The 21,397-nt window shown below is 39.7% G+C and overlaps 1 protein-coding gene across 4 annotated transcripts in view; it reads left to right on the top strand.

Moving 5' to 3' along the window:
• Positions 1-21,397, top strand: part of JARID2 (jumonji and AT-rich interaction domain containing 2) — a 215,967-nt gene that overhangs the window by 171,272 nt on the left and 23,298 nt on the right. For all 4 annotated transcript variants that reach the window (XM_027654200.1, XM_027654202.1, XM_027654201.1 and 1 more), the window contains exons 6-8: positions 7,490-7,719; positions 14,612-15,629; positions 19,784-20,283. In XM_027654200.1, coding sequence (XP_027510001.1) covers positions 7,490-7,719; positions 14,612-15,629; positions 19,784-20,283 — 1,748 coding nt within the window. The remainder of the gene's footprint in view (positions 1-7,489; positions 7,720-14,611; positions 15,630-19,783; positions 20,284-21,397) is intronic.

The following is a 21,397-nucleotide window of genomic DNA, read 5'->3' as shown; positions in this document are numbered from 1 at the left end:
ACAATGTGAGATGTTTTGACAAAGGTGACGAAACAGGAATTCCCAGAGAAGGCAGCTGCTGCTTCTTCATCATTGTAATTTCTTTTTTTCTTCTTCTCTCTCTTTTTTTTTTAATTAAAATTTCCTTACCCAGGGGTGTTCCCATTTTTCAGTGTCTGTTATGTTGGTTGACAGCCAATAGTATTTTTTGTTTCATGTGAATAAAGTAGGTTCTGGTTCATGTGTGTCTGTTTTAAATGAGACCACACACAAAGGCAGACCAGGGACGGGTGCAGCAAATGAACTTAATCTAGCGTGAGAGTCTATTTTTAATGAATTAAAGTCTTTTGTTTTTAATATACAATGTGTAGTCAAGCACTTTGGACCTGAAAATGCTAAGCATTTGCTATGACATACAACAACAAAGGTCCAGAGTTTGATTAATGTTATTAGACAGTGTCAGATGATTGCTTTCTACTAAATGGGGGCCAGAACAACTTTTCTGGGCGAAGTCATTTGTCAATATCCTCTTCTGATCCCAATATAGGGCATTATTAAGGTTGCACACCAAACTGTTTGTTATAACCAAGCCTGTTGAGACACCTTTTGGGCAGCTAACTCAATCGAGAACGCCCAAGTATGAATGGGAAGCACGTATAACACGTGGCATAGCTTGCTGCACAAGATGTAATTAGCTCAACTGACTTGTTGCCTTCCAACCTTACTGCTTACATAGATATATTTAAAGCACTGAATTGTTACCTGTGCCTTTTCATCCTCTTTTCATAGTACTTCTGATTTGCTGCACACATATCCAGCTGTTAAAGAGCAAAGTAAAATGTTTGGCAGGAGAAGTGTTTTCCCCTGCATTCATGGGAGTGTGTAAAAGGATATGTAACAATGTGCAAGTCTTTCCAGGGAGGTACTAAGTCTAAATTACATATCCCTGCTGCTCAGAGGAAATTCCAAGTTGTAGGTAAGAGGGTAGGCTTGGATCTCTGTTCCTTTAAAACTAATTCTTTGAATTCCTCACAACTAAATAAATCCTAGTTTGATTTCATTCTGTGGCACAATGGAAGGTTTTCTCTTCAGGCTCCTGAAGAAAAATATTTGCAGGTGCCAAATGTTTTTCTAGGCAGGCTGCGTTAGAGAGCTGGAAGATGCAGTTAGGGAGTTGGTGGGTTATCGGTCCCATCACAAGAGCAAAAGAGGATGGGCATTACTCTTAAAAGGGTTGTGGATCGGAAAAGTGCCTCAGGAGGAGCAGTGTACACAGATACAGTTGCATAGACAACTTTGAAATTGCATGCAGGAGGCTACAGTTCCTCTATAATGGTTGGCTAATTCTCTCAAGAAGAATGATTGCAGAATTAGATGTTTCTCACACCAGCACAGCAGCTCAAAGGTGGAGAGAAGGCGCATCTGGGCCAGCATACCTGGGAAAGTCCTGTTTGTCTTTGGATGCCTGACACAGACAATTAAGTTCTAATTTACATCTAGGAAAACACAATTAGCCATCGTCATTTGTAACCAGACTTCTGCATGAGGGCAAATCTGGTCTCCTTAACTGGAACAAACCAACTCCAGTGTGCCAGAAAACCTATGGGTCAGAAATGGTTACTGGTTCATGCTGTGTTTTGTGAACATGGTGAGATAAAAACTTCTCTGCATGACTTTTGGCTGAAATGAGCAGGGGAGAAAATTGTATAGGCCTTTTTTATTTTCCCTCTTGGGGCTCAAATTTCAAAACAAGATCTGGCAGTAGCACATAGTAAGCAGGCATTGCTAGAAATACTATACTCTGCTTTAGCGCTGTCTTACTCACTAGAAACACAGAAGAATGTTTCACTTCTCAATTTGCAATGGATAATTTAGCAGAGTAATTTCCTTACATGTGTAGTAGTACAAAGAAGATGCAGGATAGCATTTTTCTTATTTCAAGATAGAGTTCAATGCAGTGTTTGTATTTTTTGGGCTTAAATGGCATATATTTTACATACATTACTGTTTGAGTGTGTTGTGAGAAAATTTTAATTTGTGGTTGCAATTCTTTATTTAGTTTTGTTTTTAACTAAATTTGGTATTTGTGGGTGGGTACATAAGGCAGAGGCTTAGGCTTACACATATTTTTTAGTGAAATAAATCCTGAAGAGGTAAACATTTATAAGAAAAATATTTTTTGCATCCAGCTAAAATGCAGAATGAGAAAATTTCAGGCAGAATGCTACAATAGTTAATGGGTAGGCAATTATTTTGATGATTTACAGCCTTTTGTTGAAATACCATGGAACCAGTAATTGTTGCAATAAACATTTTTTCACATTTAATTTTTCTGCAAAAATATGTAACACGAAAATTACCCAGTTTGCTGTAATTTACATATTTAAATATGCAAATCAGGCACAACACATTTGGGGATTTGTGGATTTTCAGTAGCTAGATGTATGACCTGTGGAGAAGAATAGGGGAGCTGGAAGTTGCTCAGAAAAAAATTGAATTGTTATCCTGGTGTGAGACTCGTGGTAACAGACAGACACTTCTTGTATGGACTTGCTGCTTAGTGAGTGACCCTTTTGATGTTGTTTGTGTCGTAATGGTTAGGTGAGAGTAATGAATTTGTGCTGAGACGAGACACTTGGTATTGAATTTTTGCAAACAGTGGCGTGGTGTCTCATACCAATAGCTCTGCTCCCACTGGCCTAATGTATTCCTGTGAGTGTAGGGTTTCAACTGTGTTATTGATGGTGTCAAAAAGAAATTCAGTGTTACCTGCCTACCATGGTTCTCCTGTTTGCCTTCTGTTAGCATGCAGCTATGGAAATTTTGTCGCGGTGTTGTCCGCTGAGAAATTGCATTGTGTTGCATTAGGACTTCCGGAGAAGTGCAGAAGGAGCAGTACCACATGTTCTCATATGATGTTGTGTTGGCCTTTTCTTCTGAAGTATGCCTTTGCTCCTGACTCTGAGTGGGTTGAGGGGCTCCAGAAGACAGCTTCTTTCTCTGGAAATGGTGTATAGAAGTCCGAACATACCCAACATTTAAGGAAAACAGTTGGCAGTATTAAAATACTGTGTTTTATGGAAGTAGATGATTGTTTTAGTTCCTTTGGGAGGGGAAAAGAATTATTGCCTGGGTCCTTTAACTCAGTTTGAGAGCCACATAAATGTTTTCACAGTGACTTAAAACTGAATTAAAGCCAGAGCAAGAATGTTTTTGTACAGTAACGGATACTTAATGCCAGAAAGTTGATTAATATTACATCTCTTTCCCAAACACGATCTATGTAACAACATGAGGTTTGCATTGGAATAGCTGGCTCGGGTTCACAATATTGGCAAGGCTCCCTTTTCGCCTTCTAAAAACAAAACTTCTCCCTTTCACTCTTATCTTCCCTCTCTGTTTTGGATGGTTTTATGAATGCGCAATCACTTGCTTTATGGAGCACTAGATCTGCAACATGCAGCGTATGTGTACATGGGTGGTTCACATGCCTTTGTCTTCCAGACACTGGCATACAGCAGAAGGGTTCAGTACTCTTCTGTCCATGTTAAACTTCCCCAGTTATCGTAAGTATAAAGCATATCAAGTGCAGGAATAATCTCCAGGAGGGCTTGGGAAAGAAAGCTTTGCCCATGGAGTCAACAGTTGTCTGAACCTAGTCCAGTAAGTAATTCTGCTGCTTACACAGTGAAAGCCTGATTACTGCACGTATTATAAATTAGCTTCTGAAAGGCTGGCTGGCTGTATCCTGTAAAATGTTTGTGTGCAAATTAATTTGTAGGAATACTTCTGAAAATTGCTGAAAACATGTTATGTTTATCGCTCGCTACAGTGTCAATTCCTGTAGTAAATGCTTAGTTAATCTGTAGTAATTGAGCACATCTGTGGCTTTCCTGGACCAAAAATTTTTTTAGACATTGTTATAGCTGCACCTAGTCCACACAAGATTTGCAGTTTGCATTGGTTTTTGTAGAGATTCTTTATCACGGTTTCAAATGAGATACCCCGAAGTCCCTGTATAGGATCCTGCGTGAATATTGGTGCCAGGGGTCTAGTTCCCCTGATGCAGAGAGCACTGTGATGCATCCATGGGGATCACGCCTGCCATAAGGTTTTCCTGTGCTACCATAAATTATATCAGTGGTTTAAAAACCCCCAGTGCTTGTGAGTTGTGAATGTAGTGGTTCAGTTTCTTTGCGTTTGATCATCACTGCTAACCAAAAGGTCCACAAATATTTCACTCCGGGACTCTTACTGTTTCAGCTTAATAATAATAGTAATTGCTTTGGAGGAGGAGCATTTTGAGAATAAGCTTTCAGATGGATTTATTCTATTTGGAGTGTCAGAACACTAATAATTTACTTGCGCTTTTAATTATGTGTTAGTAGTGCTCTTACCTTTAACTAAAAGCTGTTCTGGAAATATAGAGTTGGTTAAGGTAGCATAAAACAATCATAATTCAAGAGTACAAAGGATTTCTGCTTCAGGAATGTTAGTTTCACCACTCATGTGGGTTAGACTTTTTTTTCTGTTTATTTTTTAATGAAATTATTGCTTCAAGGATGAAACCTTTGTCAACTGCACTCTAGCAAGGAAATAAAGGGAGCAGAACATTGGATATTGCGCCTGTCAGAGTTATCACTAACATGGGAGATTGTAGCTGGGACATACATGCATCTGGGGTTAGTAAAGCATAAGGTTACATATTTTCTAATTTTCAGAGTGCTTCAGAAATATTTAAAAGCTGTCAGATGTGAAGGAGAATGCAATTTGATGCATAAGAAGACACAAAAGAATTAGTAATAATTTCATTGTTTAATCAGATTTGGTCTCAGAGTTTTATTTTATTTATTGCAGAGGCTTGGGGGTTTACTGTTTCTCTTGAGAAGTGTGTGTTTGTTTTATCATCAGTTACTCTTCAACAATGAGATTTCTTGGGGGGGATTTTTGGGCTTTCGTGATGGTTTCATCTTTTCACTGAACCATCTTACTTTCTGTATTGTACTAAATATCTTATCGTCAAAATAACTTGCTTCAACATTTTTAGTCAGATGAGAACAAAATCATAGTCTTGGGGGTTCCCCCTCCCTTAAATGCTTGGCTTGTGGTAGTGTTTTGTAATTACCCAAGTGAACATTTTGATACTTGTTCACATAATATGTTTGTGAATTTTTCAGAACTTACTATTGCAGAAAGGTTTTATACCCATCTATCTGGATATAGCGGTTATGTAGGTGTTGGAAGAAACAAACACTGATTTTTATAGAAACTGATACCATCTACTGTTTAACTAGAGACAGCTGGGCTAGAACTGTTTTGCATCTACATCTCCTTTTATTGTGTTTTCAGACTTTAAGCTTTTTTGAGCTTTTCTTGTGAGACTGAACATTTTTTCTCTCCTGTTTCTCTCTTCTCCCTTTCAAGAATCTTACAAATTAAGACAAAAGATAATTACTCAGAGGGTAAAACTGGCAGGGTTCCCACGACACTTAAAATTAATGAGCTGTTGCATATAAAATATACCTTGTCTCATGTTCACTTTTTTGTGTGTGTGTGAACCATAGAAGTGCATAATTTGGCTTTTTGGCTGCGTTTTCTGTTTTAGTAATCTCAGGTTTATAAAGTGGCAACTGATTACAGAAAACTAATCTCTCTGACTTAATGTTTCCGTAGGAGCAGATCAGTATATACAATGTGTTCCCTCCAAAGGAAGATATCACTCGCAATGATAAAATACATATTAACAAAGCTGCCATTGGTTGTTTGTGCTATGTCTTATTAAAAATAAATAGTTGTGCTTTGTGCATCTGTCGTGCCTTCCATCTGATGTGAGAACTCCTTACAAAGGAGGATAAATGTATTGTCATGTACTTCCTGATAGGAGTTGGCAATTATTATCAGTTCCATCACTAGAAATGAGACACGAAGGGTTACGCGACTTTCATTGAAATCCCCGAGAAATCCTTGCCTGGCTGGGGCAGCGCCAGTTGTTCCTGAGCTCATGAGTGACAGAGCCATGGGGAAATTTATAGTGACTTCACTGCCGACAGCTTTTTTCTCATTCTTACTCTGTTTATGCAGTGGGGAAGGAAGAGAGGAAGAAAAGCAATTGCAATTTTTTTCTTTTTTACATAATCTGCTTCAACACTTGTGACTGACTGAATAAGCGACCTGAAAATCGAATTTGTCAATAGTTTGCTGGAGTTTCAGCTTTTGGAGGTGCTGTGGGAAGCTAGATAGCTGGTTGGGAGGATTTGGAGGTAGGTGTCTACTTAGAAGCAGCTTAGCTGCCCCTCTTCTGTCCATCAGGACAGTTGTTTTATTACTACTGTTACTGCTGCTACTACTCATTTACAAAATGAGATAAGAAGGTATATTATTGTCATGTTTAGTGACAAAAGAAGGCTTTTGTTTCACAGGAAAACAGTAACTTAATTCATTTATTTACTATTCCCAAACAGATGGTGCGTGTTGCGTGTAATAAAAAAGATTTTTACATACTTGTGCTGTTAAGTATTTATGAATCTTATTTACATCCTTTCCTAAACCATGGCAAAAAAAAAAAAGCAGAGGCAGAAATCAAGAGTAGATGAGTAGAAGACAGGAGGGCACCTGCCATTGTGGGTGTTGGATCATAAGCCTTGTGGACGTCTGTCAAGTGCTTCACTGAGAGGGGGCATCACTCACATGAATTTCTCACATTTTTGATTAACAAACAGATAAATGTGATGTGGGGGTTTTTTAACCTCAGTGTTTCATCTTCCCTGACAACAAAAGAGCAGTGACTATTCTTAAATAAATTCAACAGAGGGACAGGAAAAAAACTTGCTTGTATACATTCACATAATATTTATGGTACAAAAAATAATGGTTTCTGTTCCGTGCTTTCTTATCTCTTCACTTCATTAGAATGCTACAGTGCTCAGCTTAGGTCCCAGCATTACTTAATATGACACATTCCAAAATGGTTTTAGTATTCTCCTTTCTTTGCAGAAGTACCTTTTCCTATTTGCAGTTTTCTGCTATAGGCAAACTGCTGTCAGTTTGATTCAGCAGTTTGGATATTGATGAAAACAAAACATGCTTTTTCATGGAACGTTTCCTTTCCTCTACACTGGTGTAAAAATAAATCTTTTTTCTGTTTAGGTTATATTTAGAATTCACTCACTGCGATAGCAAAAAAAGATAAAACTGTCATAAATAAAAATAAAACTCATAATTCTAAATTTAGGTCAATCAAAACAATAATATACGTTGTATGTTTTAATTTGGCTATTGAAGATAATGTGTGTTAACAAGCAAGGGAAATTATTTAGTAAATCTGTTCATGTAAAGAAATATGCAAAATAGTGCTTAGATTACTGATTTAACTTTAAATATAAGAAGACATTTACTAAATATCCAACACTGAGAGCAGAGAAAGTTGGGATGTTTTGAATGAGGTGTTTGGTCTTGTGTATTTTTTTGTTTTCTTTTTTTTCCCCAGTAACCTGATTTTCTCTCTTCTCAGTTTTCAATGGGTCCAGCAAATCATCGAAGGAGAAAGAACCTGCTCAGAAACACAAAAGCAAAGAGGCCACACCAGGGAAGGAGAGGAACAGTGAACATAAGGCTGAGAGTCGAAAAGACCAGGCTGCTGCTAATCACCATCCTACTACAAACACTGGCTCCTCTACGAAAGGGCTCACTGCTAACAACCACCACACTCTTCATAGATCGGCTCAGGACTTAAGGAAACAGGTAATGAATTGTACTCTACTGTGAACACATGGGAAACACAGGCTTTTAAGGTTCTAAACTCCTTTTTCCACTGCTTTGTCTAGATTGAGCATGGGAATCCTTAAAAGCATGCTCTGGAGACATCAGAGAGTTAGTTTTCAGTGAAAGAGAGAGAAAGAAGGAAAAAAGAAAAGTATACGTATGTGGGAAGTCAGTATTATAAAGCATGCTTTACAACCCTGTCTTTACGTTATCCACTATATACATATGAAAGAGTAAAGTTCACATCATTATTTATGAAATCTCTCTGACTGGTACTCTTGCTGGCCTCCATGCTGACAGTGCCAAGGCTGGCAGCACGTGGGAGAGCAAACTGCTTTTGTGTACAGCTGGTCTGCTTGGGTTATCTCGGAGGCTCACCGGCATTGTAAGAGAACCTCATATTGCACTTGGGTGCTTTGTCTTGCATATGGGCAGCACAAACGTTGGAGTCTGGGAAAAAACATTTTGCCCAATGCATAAAGAAGTTGCTCCAGAATATTGCCTCTTTCACAGTGGATATACCAGGTGGGAGAAATTTTTTGGTTCATGTTCCTAGGTTGAAAGCTAGCAAAAAAAAATCAGCAAGAGATTTGTTTCAGCCCAACTTGAATTCTGGTCTGGAAGTTCAGCAGACCAGTCTTTCAGCGCTTGTGACTGGCATTTGGACAGGATTTGTCTTCATCTATTTTTGATGATTGGGTCAAAGGGCTCCTAAAATAGCAGCTGTCAAATAAGGTTTTACAAAAAGACTTTCAAAATCCCCAGTTAGTGTCCTTATTCAGTCTGGGGCTGGGTTAGCAGAATACCTGCTCTACTGCGATGCAGTACAGAAAGCTTGCTGCACTTACTCCTTTTAAGTTTTTTTGGTTTATTTGGTTAATTCTCAGTGGGCCAATTAGAGACAGCCTTTATTTGCTGGCATCTAAAGGTTTTTTTCTAAGTAGGCTGACCTTGCCTGGTTCTTTATGCACCATGGCAATTTTCCCTTATCTAGTCATCAGCTTGAATGTCTGTCTTCTTTTGCATCCTTTTGGATTTCTTTTTTGTGTTTGCCAGCATCGTATAGTCCTTGCTGTGACATGCTCTGTCATGAGGTCTTTGTGTTGAACAAGTTTCCCAAAATGTAAAGATGCACATCTTAATTCTTTTAACTTACTGGAACACTTGTGTGAAATACTTTAAAGTCGTATCATCAAAGTCCGAATGGTTAAGATTGTTGTGAAAGTCAACTGCTGTCACTTGTGAAGGTAGTTCTGAAAGGAAAAAGACAGATGTAGCACAATTTGTCCACCATCCAAGTGGTTTTGCTTTGTAGAGTATTAGATGTTTTCAATTGTGCTACGCAAAACGGAGAAAAATTTTAAAGCAATGCAGTACAACCAACAGTCACACCACACACACACCTCGCAAAGGGCGGTCCTCAAGCTTCAGAAAATAAGAGGGTTGTAAGCTGAGATGATGATTTTTTTTCTTTTTTTTCCTAAAAGAAGGTTAGGCAGCTAATTTTTCTGCTGTAACCCACAGTAGCATAAGTACTTTCTTACCAATTTAAATGAAAATGTGGCTCTAACTAATTAAAGGTGGAATATACATTTTGCCTGACAGAAAGACTTAGTTTTGTCCAAAACCTTAGATTTACCCGTTATGTGATGTTGGTAAATTTCCTGCTGTTGTCCTGAAACTTTGACTTTTTCAGTATTTTCCCAAAGGAGACTTGTTTGCCTGGGGTGCCAGTCACATGTTCCTCCTTCTTCCACTATGCTTTTGCTCTTTGATGGCTACTTTTACATGATTTATCTGTGTGTGTGTTTGTTTTGTGTGTGTTTGGTCTTATAGAAAATAAAGGCAGAATACTAGAAATTACCAGAGATTTTATTTATTTACCCCTCTCTTTTTCTGTTTTTCTGCCTTTCTTTTCCTGGTGAACCCTTGCAGTTGTCACGTGTTCCTTATCTCTCTTTCTTCATCCTTTGCCATCTTTCCAAATCCTGTACTTCAAAAGGGTTGTGGGCAAAGGAAATGTAGTTCAATGGGGCCCTCTCTTGGCCTAATATGGTAATTTAGCTCTGCAAAACTTATCAGCACAGAACTATTTTTATGAATGAATTTGAGATTGGTTGCATAACTTGAATTTCTTTGGGACCAAAACTGTTGTTAGTGTTGCTAAAGTTACTCTTATCACTGTGGATTTTATCTAGCAGATTGTTTGTTGGTTTTATTTTTTTGTGTATGCTTTTGGAGGCTGAATCCTGGGTGCAATGCAGAGGTGTGTACGTAGACTAGTTTAAACCCAACAAACCAATTGCTGCAAGACTATGTGCTGGTCCCCTTTGTCTTTTAAAAGACAACAAAATTTAAAATCCATGTTTTACTGCAGGGCAAGTGTTCAGTAAAGCAGAGAAAAGAGTGGTCTGAAGACAAATATATGTCATCAAAACTGAAAACACAACTGAAAGCAAAGATAACATTATTCATATCCCTAATTTCACCTTTAGCTCAAGACTTTGAGTCATGTGAGCCTAACATCAATCACTTTATTACTACAAGGTGACACAGCTAGTGAGTGAAGGAAGGGCTGTGGATGATGTCTACCTGAACTTCAGTAAAGCTATTGACACCATCTCCCACAGCATACTAGCCAGAATAATAACTGACCAGCCAGAATTTCATATTGGTCAATGTGAAATCCTAAATCCACCTGTTGCTTCAATGATGGGCTATGGCCATGTTGTTTTTTCCACTTTTTTTTTTCCAACTGGAAGACATTTGTTGTAGCTAGTTCCACTTTGAAGTGTTTTCTGTTCTGGTCTATACAGTACGACTGTATCTTAAGCATTATGTCTTCCTCTCTGAAAAAAAAGTCAAAAATGCCTCTGGGTATTTGGTGAGGGAGGAGGGAGAAGCGTTTGAAAACCATTGTGTTGTGTCTGCTGTAGAAAGATTATAGTTCTGAGGAAGTTTCCAGCAGTGTTTCATCCTTGTGGGGTCTCCTTGATTAGCAACGAGAAAGTATTAAGCGCATTCCATATGGTACTCTCAAAACCAAGTGTTCTCTATTTCAGGACCTGCTCATCATTGATAACTTCACCAAGTTTGAATAAAAACTCAAAATATTGAGCTTACCATCTAGGATTGGAGGTTAGATAGCTGAAGCTTATGTACCTGTTCAGTTCAAGATTTGGCCTTTAGAGATATAAGCGTTTGTTGTGTGGAGATATTCTAACCACTAAACAGTTGCTGGTTTTTTGTTGAATTTGGTTTGTATCTTGGCAGTTTTAGTTCTTGCCTAAAGCTTATGATGCTGATGGCATGTTTTCCTTTGAATAGGAGAAGCTGTGAGAATCTTGCCTTTCTCCATGAACACTTGTTTTGTTCTCAGGCCCGGTGTCACCACCCTTTTCTGAAGGGGTGCACTGGGTGGCCCTTCAGACTTCTTCAGGAAAGATCATAGGCAGGCTGGAGTGACAAGGTGCCTCCACACAGTCTGAATTGGGGTGTTGTCTTGAATGTACCTGACAGCACAGTAATATAGCTATAGCCTCCTGAAACCTTCTGAAAACCTCCTGTAGAGGAGGCTCCACAACATCCATTGACAGCTTTTTCCTGTGTTTTCCTTTTCTACTAATAAACAAGCTTTTCTAGTTGTGCCTCAGATCATTGTTGTAGACAATTAAAGGGCTTTTTTGACCTCTCACTTCTCTCAGTGAACATGGAAAGAGCATTTACTGTCTCTTTTCAGAGGGGCTCCTTATGCATCAGAAGACTGTTACAGAGTTGTCCCATAGTGATCTCTTCCAGAGTAATTAAGCCCAGCTCCCTTGGCTTTTCAACAGCAATCTTGTTTTCCAAATACCCAAGCACTTTGTGCTCTTACAGATTTGCTCCTCTGTCCGAATTTTTCTCACGATGTGAGTCCAATTCTGGGTCCAGCTCTACTGAAGGAAGCCTGTGCTCCCATCCCTGTCTCAAAGTGATTTGCATGCTTCGTTCTACCATTGCATTTTGCAGCTCACTGTGGTCTCCAAATGTTATTCCTACCCTACATGTCATTCCTAAAAGGAACACTTCCTCTTATTGTAGAAATGTTCTGAAATAAGTTCTTAAAGATTGCCTTTGATTTTGATCTTGTCTCCAGAGTGGTTACAGCCCCTTCCAGGTGTGTTTCACTGTCAAATTTTACGATACTGGAAACACTTGATAGAACCAAAGCTACAACAAGTCCCTGCAGAATGACACATGAAATGCTCTCCCACTGTAGGAGTGAACTGTAGCAACAAAAACTTCTCTTAAGAATGACTTTAATCCCTTGTGTAGCTACGTTAGAGTAATTATGTCTAGGATGAATCTCAGGAGTTTGATGGAATGTCCCATGGGACAGTGACTGGAGTCCTGCTGAAGCAGAGGTGTGTCTTTACCTGCTCAGGCAGGTGTCTGTCAGAAGATGATTATATTTGCTTGATGTGCTATTTTGGCAAAACTATGGGTGAGTCTGGGTTTGTTTTTGTTGTTGTGTGCTAGTCATTTCGTTTTGAGTTTAACATTATTTTGTTATCATTTGTGTGTTTACAAAGTAGCTGTTTGATGATTTGTTCTTGAATTATTTTAGGATTTGAAGTTAGGGAGACTCTCTGTTTGCCACCAACTTATTTCCACTTGTTTTGTGGTACTTGATCTCTTCCATTGTTTGTTGTCTTCTGTTTTTAAAGTATTTTTAATTTTGTTTTCTGTTTTGTTTTATATCTCTTGCTAAGTAAAGTTTCTTTAGCTCTGTGGCCTTTCTGATTTTAAAGCATGCTTTTGCTGTTTCTATATAATTGCCCTTAGTAACATAATTGTGTTTCCACTTTTTACTGTGATTATTTTCTGATTTTCCAGTCGTTAGAGAACTTGTGAACTACCATAATGGCCTGTGCTTTGTTTGGTTTGGATTTTTTGCAGGTGGATTTTTCTTTTGTTTTGTTTTGGTTTTGTGTGGATTCTTTTTAACTCTGTTGTCCTTTCTTTACTGTTGTTACATCTTAGAAATAAAAACTCATTTCATGATCACTGTCACCCAGATTACCTTCCCCTTCTAGTTCTCAATCAATTCTTCTCTATTAGTCTAGATGAAATCTGTAATCAATGTTCCCGGCTGTTTATAAAGCCAGAGGTGTTCAACGCTTGTTGTGACTGCTGCAGGCAAAAGGCAGTCTTGCAGTCTCTCACCAGCTCTCTACCCATGAGTGTTCTGCAGCATGAAAAAGTGCTGTGAAAGTTAAAGCCAGGCTTCCATTTCAAATACAGTGTACTGCCTAAATTTCAAGGGAGATGGGTAAATGCCTTTCTGTTTGCAAGTGTTTGCTTTCCAGATGATATCTCATGTATCTTTGAAAAACTCAAGGTAAAAATGTGTATCATCAGTTAACTGGATTTTCCTTAAGTGTTTCTACCTCACAAGCACCGGAAGGACAAGAATATGGATGGTTTTTAAAAGGGCATTACTCCTGCTGCAGCTTCTGGAACACAGAGGATAAAATACACACAGTAAATACACACACAGAGAGACGTGTGTCTGTGTGTGCATAATCTCCAGGTTCCAATTCCTTTTTCATAAGTCACATAGTCTCTATTTGATCCCTATTTTATAGCATCCCTACTTTTTGTAAGTGACTACAGTTCTTGCATTTATTTGAGAGAAGCTGCCATGCTTACTGATTCGGCAAGGATTTTGAAATCCTGCAGGAGAAAGTATTATAACTCTGCAGGAATGGTGTTACTCACCTGAGTGCTGATGAACGGTGATTGTATTCTGTGCTTTCACTTTGAGCAGTTTTGTCAGTTTTTCTTGATTTTTGGATGTGTTTTTCTGCACTAACAGTTGTTTAAGGAGATGAGAAGACAATGTTTAAAGTTGTTTAAATGCCAAAATTTGTTTGAGGTTTGAACTTGAACTTTGTTGTCTTAGTAGTGGGGTTTAGCTTTGGCAGTGTTGAGCTGTGTCAATTCCCTTCATAGTTGAGGTTTGCTTTCGGTGCTTAACACATCTTATAGTTAAAATATAAATTTTAGTTTCATAACTGGGCTTAACTGTCTAACAGAAAACAGTGGAGTCCAGCAATTTTAAGTTGCATTGACACAATATGATCTAATAGAATGTGTATCATCAAAATTGCCCAGATATCAAACTTAAAAATAAAAAAAATTCATTGGACTGCTGTATACATTTTCATTTCAAATTATCAACTTTGGCAATGACATGCCTGTCAAGATTTAATGTGTATGACAGACTGGATCCTTCATGGCCATCCTGATCTGTTGGATGCAATAATGTGTTCCATATCTCTCTTTATATGTATGCATGTATAGACAGGAGGTTGGTTTGAATCTCAGTGTGTGTTTTTTGCAAAATGTGTGCATTCCAGTTAGAGTAGAGAGTATACAGTGGCTGCTTTGTCTGCTAAGAAGCAGTGAAATGTGTGTGCACTTAAAGGAAGTTGGGTGGGAGAGGGAGAGAGAGAGGGTGTCTGAGGGCCAGAAAAGGAGATAATGACGGTGTTAGTTTGTAGATCATGCTGACTGTGTTTTGTAATATGATAATAGGCATTCTGGTAGGCAAGAAAGAGAGTGGTGCAAGCAAGGGACCTCACCCTTATTACTGCCAAAGGCTTTTTTGTTAATTTTAAAAAAAGGATTCTATTTTATTTAGTTATTATAAATGCCTAGTGCCCTGTCTTGCCTGCATGAAAACCATTATATGAAGATTGTACAAAAGGGCCAGGAGTCAGGACTGCAGAATATGGGACACTGGGGTTGAGTGGAAACATTATTAATTTACTTTTCTGTTTTCTGTTTCCTTCCTTCTGCTCCTCCTGCAACACTTCTGGCATTGCAGGTTTCTAAAGTCAACGGGATCACTCGAATGTCATCTCCGAGTGCAAATGCAGCCAGTGCCAAAAAGATGAGAGAAGTCAGACCTTCACCGTCCAAAACTGTGAAGTACACTGCAACAGTGACAAAGGGAACTGTCACATACACCAAAGCCAAGAAAGAACTGGTCAAGGAAACCAAACTAAATCACCACAAACCCAGTTCACCTGTCAACCACACAATCTCAGGGAAAATAGAAAGTAGCAATGCAAAAACCCGCAAACAGGTGCTATCCCTTGGAGCATCCAAGTCTAACAATACCGCTGTTAATGGTGTAAAAGTCAATGGCAAGTTGAACCAAAAGACATGCACTAAGGAGGTGGGGAGACAGTTAAGGGAGGGGCTGCGCAATTCAAAGAGGAGGCTGGAAGAGACGAATCACATAGACAAGATACAGTCGCCCACCAAGAGAATGAAAGGGGCCGTCAACTTGGCAGAAGCTGCCAGCAAAAAGGCAGCAGGAGAAAAGCCTTTGCTGAATGGACACCTTAAAAAGGAAGTGCCAGAGAAGAGTTTGGAAAGAAATAGGCCGAAAAGAGCCACTGCTGGAAAGAGTACGCCAGGGAAACAAGCACATGGCAAAACTGAAAATGCCTCCTGTGAAAATCGTTCTACCTCTCAAGCGGAGTCCTTGCACAAGCCACAAGACTCAATGGGAAAGCACGAAAAGGGTAGTAGTAAGTCTGGGTGGGGGATGCTGGGGGAGATTCCCATCCTTAGGCCCTCCACCAAGGAATTTCATGACCCACTGATATACATTGAGTCAGTCCGAGCTCAGGTAGAGAAGTATGGGATGTGCAGGGTGATTCCTCCTCCAGACTGGAGACCTGAGTGCAAGCTAAACGATGAAATGCGGTTTGTGACACAGATTCAGCACATACACAAGCTAGGCAGGCGCTGGGGACCCAACGTGCAGCGGCTGGCCTGTATCAAGAAGCACCTCAAATCTCAGGGCATTACCATGGATGAACTCCCACTCATAGGTAAGGGCTGTGGTTTCCTTGGCCTTTTGCCGCTGCTTGTTAATGTCCGTATGCAGCTTTATGCTCTGTTTGCCTTTATGCTTAACCAAACCTCTGTTCAATTCACACTGCAGAGCTCTAGATCTCTCTCTTTATCCATTGGTCAGGCATGATGCAGGTAGGTTGTCGGAGAGCTTTCTGGGGAGACTTTATATTGCCATTTTCCTCCTGTCTAACCCGGGGAAAAAAAAATGCTGCGTGGTATTATTTTGTTCTCCAGATTTCAGGATCTTTCCTTTCCGTGCTGGTTATTTTTATAGGTAGTACAACTATGGATATTGATAGCTTTGTTTTAAACATTACCTCAGAATATTTTTTGGACCTTTCCAAACATGTTTTCCAAACAGGTTGCAGTGCTGCCAAGCTCTAATACATTTTTCTCCCCCTCCTCCTTTAAAAGCATTTAACCAAAGGGGAAAGAAAATATCTCAGAACTGACTTCTGTTTGGGTACTCAGACACTTAAAATCACAAATTTGCAGTGACCTGCTGACATTTAACAACCATTAAGTGTCAAGAATAGGCAGTAAAATGTAGTTGATTGCAAAATGGAGGTTTCATTATTTCTCCCAGCAGGTGTCTGCCAGGGCTAATGCCTGAGTGAGAATCACTTATTTAACAGAATTCTTGGTTTATGGTCTGCTGTCAGATATGACACGTGACAAAAATGTGACAATAGTTTGTAAAAACATGACAACAGCAGCATACAAATGAACTATTGAATTTGCTACCTCCATCTCTAATGCCTTTGCAGCCATGACATAGTAAGAAACTTGTGTTTTCAATTTTTGTTAGCTCTTCCCTTTGTTTTTGAAGTGTTTTGAGTCAGAGCTCACAGGATCTGCATGTTGCAATTTGAGGCTAGAGTTTTGCCTTTGAGGCATTATCTGATCAGAGGCAGCTATCAACACTAGTTGAGTTAAAGAACACACTTTTCTGTTTAAACTATTCACAACACTTCCTCCCCCTGCCCCGGTTTTCAAACTTTATTTTATATCACATATGGTAAGTGAGTGAAAATGCATGAAAGCACACAAAGAGATTGCAGACCTTATGGGAACCAAGACAAGGAACAACAGAGAAATAACAGAATTTAAGAGGGAGGAACAACAGTTAGCACTTTGTTGCAATAGCCGTGCAAAAACATTCACAGAAATCTGAAAATTAAAATCACTCAAGCAGCAATAAGCGAACATTTTATATGCCTAACGTATGCAATAGTTGTATGCTAATAGCAAAGAATAATGAATTAAATTTACATTGGCAAGAGAGAGAAGAAAATGTGCAAGACAGCTCGATTAACGCTCCTGGAACAATGTTAACTTTTTAATGAAATACCTTAACTTGGCATTAACATGGCATTACTGTTAATTATTTGTATTATTTAAGCACCTAAGAGCCTAATGAATAGGCAAGGATTCTATTCTGCTGGGTGCCATATAACCACAGCAAATAGTGGTGTCTTTTAAAATTTTCATTCTGTGTATCCTTTCTGTAGTTAATTTTCTACCTATCCTGTGTTTAAAATCAAAAGCAAAATGGAGAAAAGAAGCTGGAGATCATCGGTGTACAGAGGAAAAAGTGTGTTGGTTCCAGCAGGAAACATATAAAATAATCTGTGGTGATAAATGCACTCTTACTTAAGTAGACACGCATACATATCCATTCTTGTAGGGCCAAATCACATTTCCCTTGAAGTAAGTGGGAGTTTTGCCAACGGCTTGTGTAGCGCCAGCATTTGGTATTAAATGCATACCTGAAGATCTAAGATTTTTAAAATGAGCTTGCTCACTAAGCAATTTAAAAATAGTCCTAACTTAAATAAATTAAGGTCATTAAAAACAAAATAATGTCAGACACTATTTCTGCATAACATATGCCAGATCTCCTATTTAAGCCATTTTGCTATAGGTGCAAATGAAGTTAGACCTCCTTTTTTGTTGTTGTTGGGATTTTTTCCCTTCTCTTTTTTCCCTGCTTCGGTCTTTCAAGGAAAGTTTAAGCAGCATGCTTAGGTCAGTCCTGGAAAACATCAGTGTGAGATATAAATGCTTCCAAAAGTTATGACTATGTGAAATGGAATTATAATTGAGGCCATTTTGTAAACCTTAGCTGTAGGCTCTGGTTGAATAATGTGCTACTCGAGCTCTAATACTGCAGAGTGATTATGAGTGATCGTTCCATGATGCAGGAGAAAATCGAATTTCTTAAATAGGTCATAAACAGTGTTGAAACTAGGACCTTAAGATGGGTGTGTGCTGTTTGTCCCACTGGAGAGTGCATATAATGTTAAATCTGGACCACACTTCTTTCCGAGTTAGGAATATGTTATTCAACTTTATGTATGTTGCTGAATCTTTTGGGATGGAAAGCTCTCTTGAATTATGCCTTCATCTTATTTGTGACCTGCACATATAAAACACTAGACCAAAAACGTAGAGGCCAGCTTGAAAGTTATGCTTATGTTATGTTTGGAAGATTAAAGAGGAAACAAAGAAAACTTTTCAAACCCATTTTGGTTTTTTTTTTTTCTACAATGGTGTTTACCTTTTCTCAGCTTCAAGACTTAAACCTCTTTAGCACCACCCCCAAATTTACTGAATAGGATAAATCTGCTGCCTCATGGCCCTGCCTCTACCCTTATCATAATGCTACTGAAAGCCTTATCCTTGGTTTTGGCTGCAGCCAAAATCCTTTCCTCCCTCTTCACACCTTTGCCTAGTGCTGTGTGGGCAGCATTAATGTGAGCAGCCTTTGGTGCTGCTCTGCCTCCATCTCAAACATTGCCATCCCAGAGCATTGCACGTGGATTTCCACTGCTGAGCCTGCTTTCTCACTGGATTGGCACAAGTGGTGGAAGAGGGGAAAGCAGAGGGAAGAAGGAAAACTGGAATCAGCAATGAAGCATCTGTGGTGCAGCTCAAGGTAGTTTGAAAAAAGTAGTGCTGCTTGCACTAGCAAGTAAGATGATATGACTGGCCCTGAAGATGCTGTAGCTGTGCATCCATCAGTAAATATTTACCATAATGCTGCTTCTTGCCCTTCTCTATTGTGCAATAGCATTTGAGTGCTCTGAAAAGGCTATGGCATGATGGTTTTTTACTTTTCTGGAAGAAAAAGGCAAAGGAGAGACAATGTGGCAGCAGAGATGTTGACGTGAATTTTGTATTAATTCTCTTTTTTCCTTACTGAATTGTAGGTGGTCCATTTCTTCACTCTTTCCAGTGATGATTTATTTCTGTGCTTTGAGAGTATTTATGATGTTTCTTTTATTGTTCTTTGTCCATTTGGCTGCTTTTTATGCTGCAGTTTGTATAATCCTCCATTTTTATTTTTTGACTACAGTGTGAAATGTGCTAGTCATCTTAAAACATACAAAACCAGAATGGACTATAAAATATGGATGGCCTCAGACTGGAAGAATAATGTGTCTGGAACTTTTTTAAGCAGTTGCAGGCTCCAGCCCCAAACAACCTGCTGCCTCCCTTGGGTTTTTATAAGGAATTTTCTACCCATACTGAAATTAATGATGTTACTGTACTCCTTTTAAATAATAATTTTATTCAGGGTGTGATGCAAACAGTAGATAATTGATGTTCTGCTTCCAGAAAGGGTAGGCACTATCTTTTTTGATGGCCAGTACCCAGCTTGACACTTGTTTTGTTTCTTCCTGGTATAAACCAGTTGTGGGACTGGTGGTGGGTGATGGCATGGTGGGCGTGTGGGCTTTTAAAGAGCTAGGCAACTCTCATCTCCCCCGCTGCTGGGTAATGACCAGGGGAAAGATGCAAGTCAGGAAATAGCTTGGGGTTCTCTGAGAAGAGAAGGGAAGGAAAATCAAGGAGAAATGCAAATTTAATCGTAGGCAGGGCTGTTGCAAGTAGCAAAATATGGCCTGCCAAATGAATTAATTTAGCACAACAGGAGCATATGCCTGGCTTTAGCAGGATAGGGACAATTCTGCTCCGGTGCCTAGGTGACTGGAGCTGTATGGGGGGCGTGTCCCACGTGTGCCCAGCCTGGTAGCACACATGAAGCGAGCTGCCCACAGCTTTTCTAATCTACTCCTGTGTTTCCCTTTCCCTTCCTCTGCTGCCTGGCACATGTGGACCCCAGGAGGCTGTGAGCTCGACCTGGCCTGCTTTGTCCAGCTGATCAATGAGATGGGGGGGATGCAGCAAGTGACTGACCTCAAGAAATGGAACAAGCTGGCAGACATGCTGCGCATCCCCAAAACTGCACAGGACAGGCTGGCCAAGCTGCAAGAAGCCTACTGCCAGTACTTGCTCTCCTATGACTCCCTCTCCCCTGAGGAGCACAAGAAACTGGAGAAGGAGGTCTTGCTGGAAAAGGAAATCCTGGAGAAGAGGAAAGGACCTTTGGAGGGACATTCGGAGAATGCCTACAAGTTCCATTCCTTGCCCCGGTTTGAGCCCAAAAACGGACTCATCAATGGCGTGGTTCACAAAAATGGCTTCCGCAACAAGTTAAAAGAGGTCGACGTCCCACTGAAGACGGGCAGGCGGCGGCTCTTCGCTCAGGAAAAGGAGACCACGAAGGAGGACGAGGAGGATGAGGAGGGAGTTCTTAGCGACTTACACAAGTGTATATACAAGGTAATGGGGCAGGCTCTGCCTGTTTTGTTTTGTAGAACCCATGGTGCTGTCATCTGGGTGCAAACCTGCTGGCTCAGAGGAGCTAATGGGTTGCAGTGCCACCTCAAAGGCAGTTGTTATCACGGTTATCACGACCAGGTGGTCTGGTGGCTTTATCCTGATCTGCCTGGCCTCTTCCAGGATGTCTGGGAAAGCTCAGAGGCATTATTGTCATAACAAGATACACTGGGCTCTGCCCCCCTTCATCTCCTTGTAAGAGGTTCCCTGAATATCTCTGCCCAATTACCCTTCCAAACACAGATTTTATTTTCATTTTCTAGTGACATTTAAAGTAACGTTCTGCTTTCTCATTCCTGCTTCTTGCAAATCTCTTGTTGAGTGAAGTAGTGCTCCACATCAAAACTAACATCACTAGAAATACTACTACATTTAGAAAGGGCAAGTTGAAATACAAACAATATTTTCATCCACAGTGCCAGATTTTGCTCAGCACTAACAGTCACATGGACACTTAGTCCTCCACATATCAAGTACATCCATTTACAAAGGAATGCTGACTCTTTCACTGTATTTTATTTGGCAGTCTGCTACTCTGGAGCAGGACTTGGCACTGCAACTCGCAGTGCAATTTTGAGTTAAGTTGAATTGTGTAGCCGTGCTCTGAGAGAAATATAGCATTGAGTGTCTGTGCCCAGTAAAGGAATACACTGTTCTTCCCCTTCCAATCTTGCTTCCATCACCAGGAAATGAAGCCAGATAGCCCAAAATGACTTATTGTTAAGCTATTTAGGGACTGCATGAGCTCATGACTTGAGCTTTAAGAGCTTGCTTCGGGTTTCTTTTGCAGCCTGTTAGGATTTGTCAGCACAAAAATTATTTTACTTGGGGACTCTGGTCTCAATCCCACCTTTAAAAAGCAATCTCTTTGCCATGCTGCCCTTGGAGAGAAGCTTATCTAATGACAGCAGCTTTTGTGAATAATGAAGTGGCATTTCTGTGCTTAATATCCTGTGCTTAATGACAGTTAAATGAAAAATGTGATACAACTTACCCTGACTGCTGTATGAACAACCTCAAACTTCCTAGGGAAATGCCTCCTTCTTCGTTTCCAGTG

This window comes from Corapipo altera, unplaced genomic scaffold (genome assembly GCF_003945725.1).
Source record: "Corapipo altera isolate COAL_440 unplaced genomic scaffold, ASM394572v1 60, whole genome shotgun sequence".
NCBI lineage: Eukaryota > Metazoa > Chordata > Aves > Passeriformes > Pipridae > Corapipo > Corapipo altera.
Note: the sequence above shows the minus strand (reverse complement) of the source record. Positions and strands in the feature narration are given on the sequence as shown.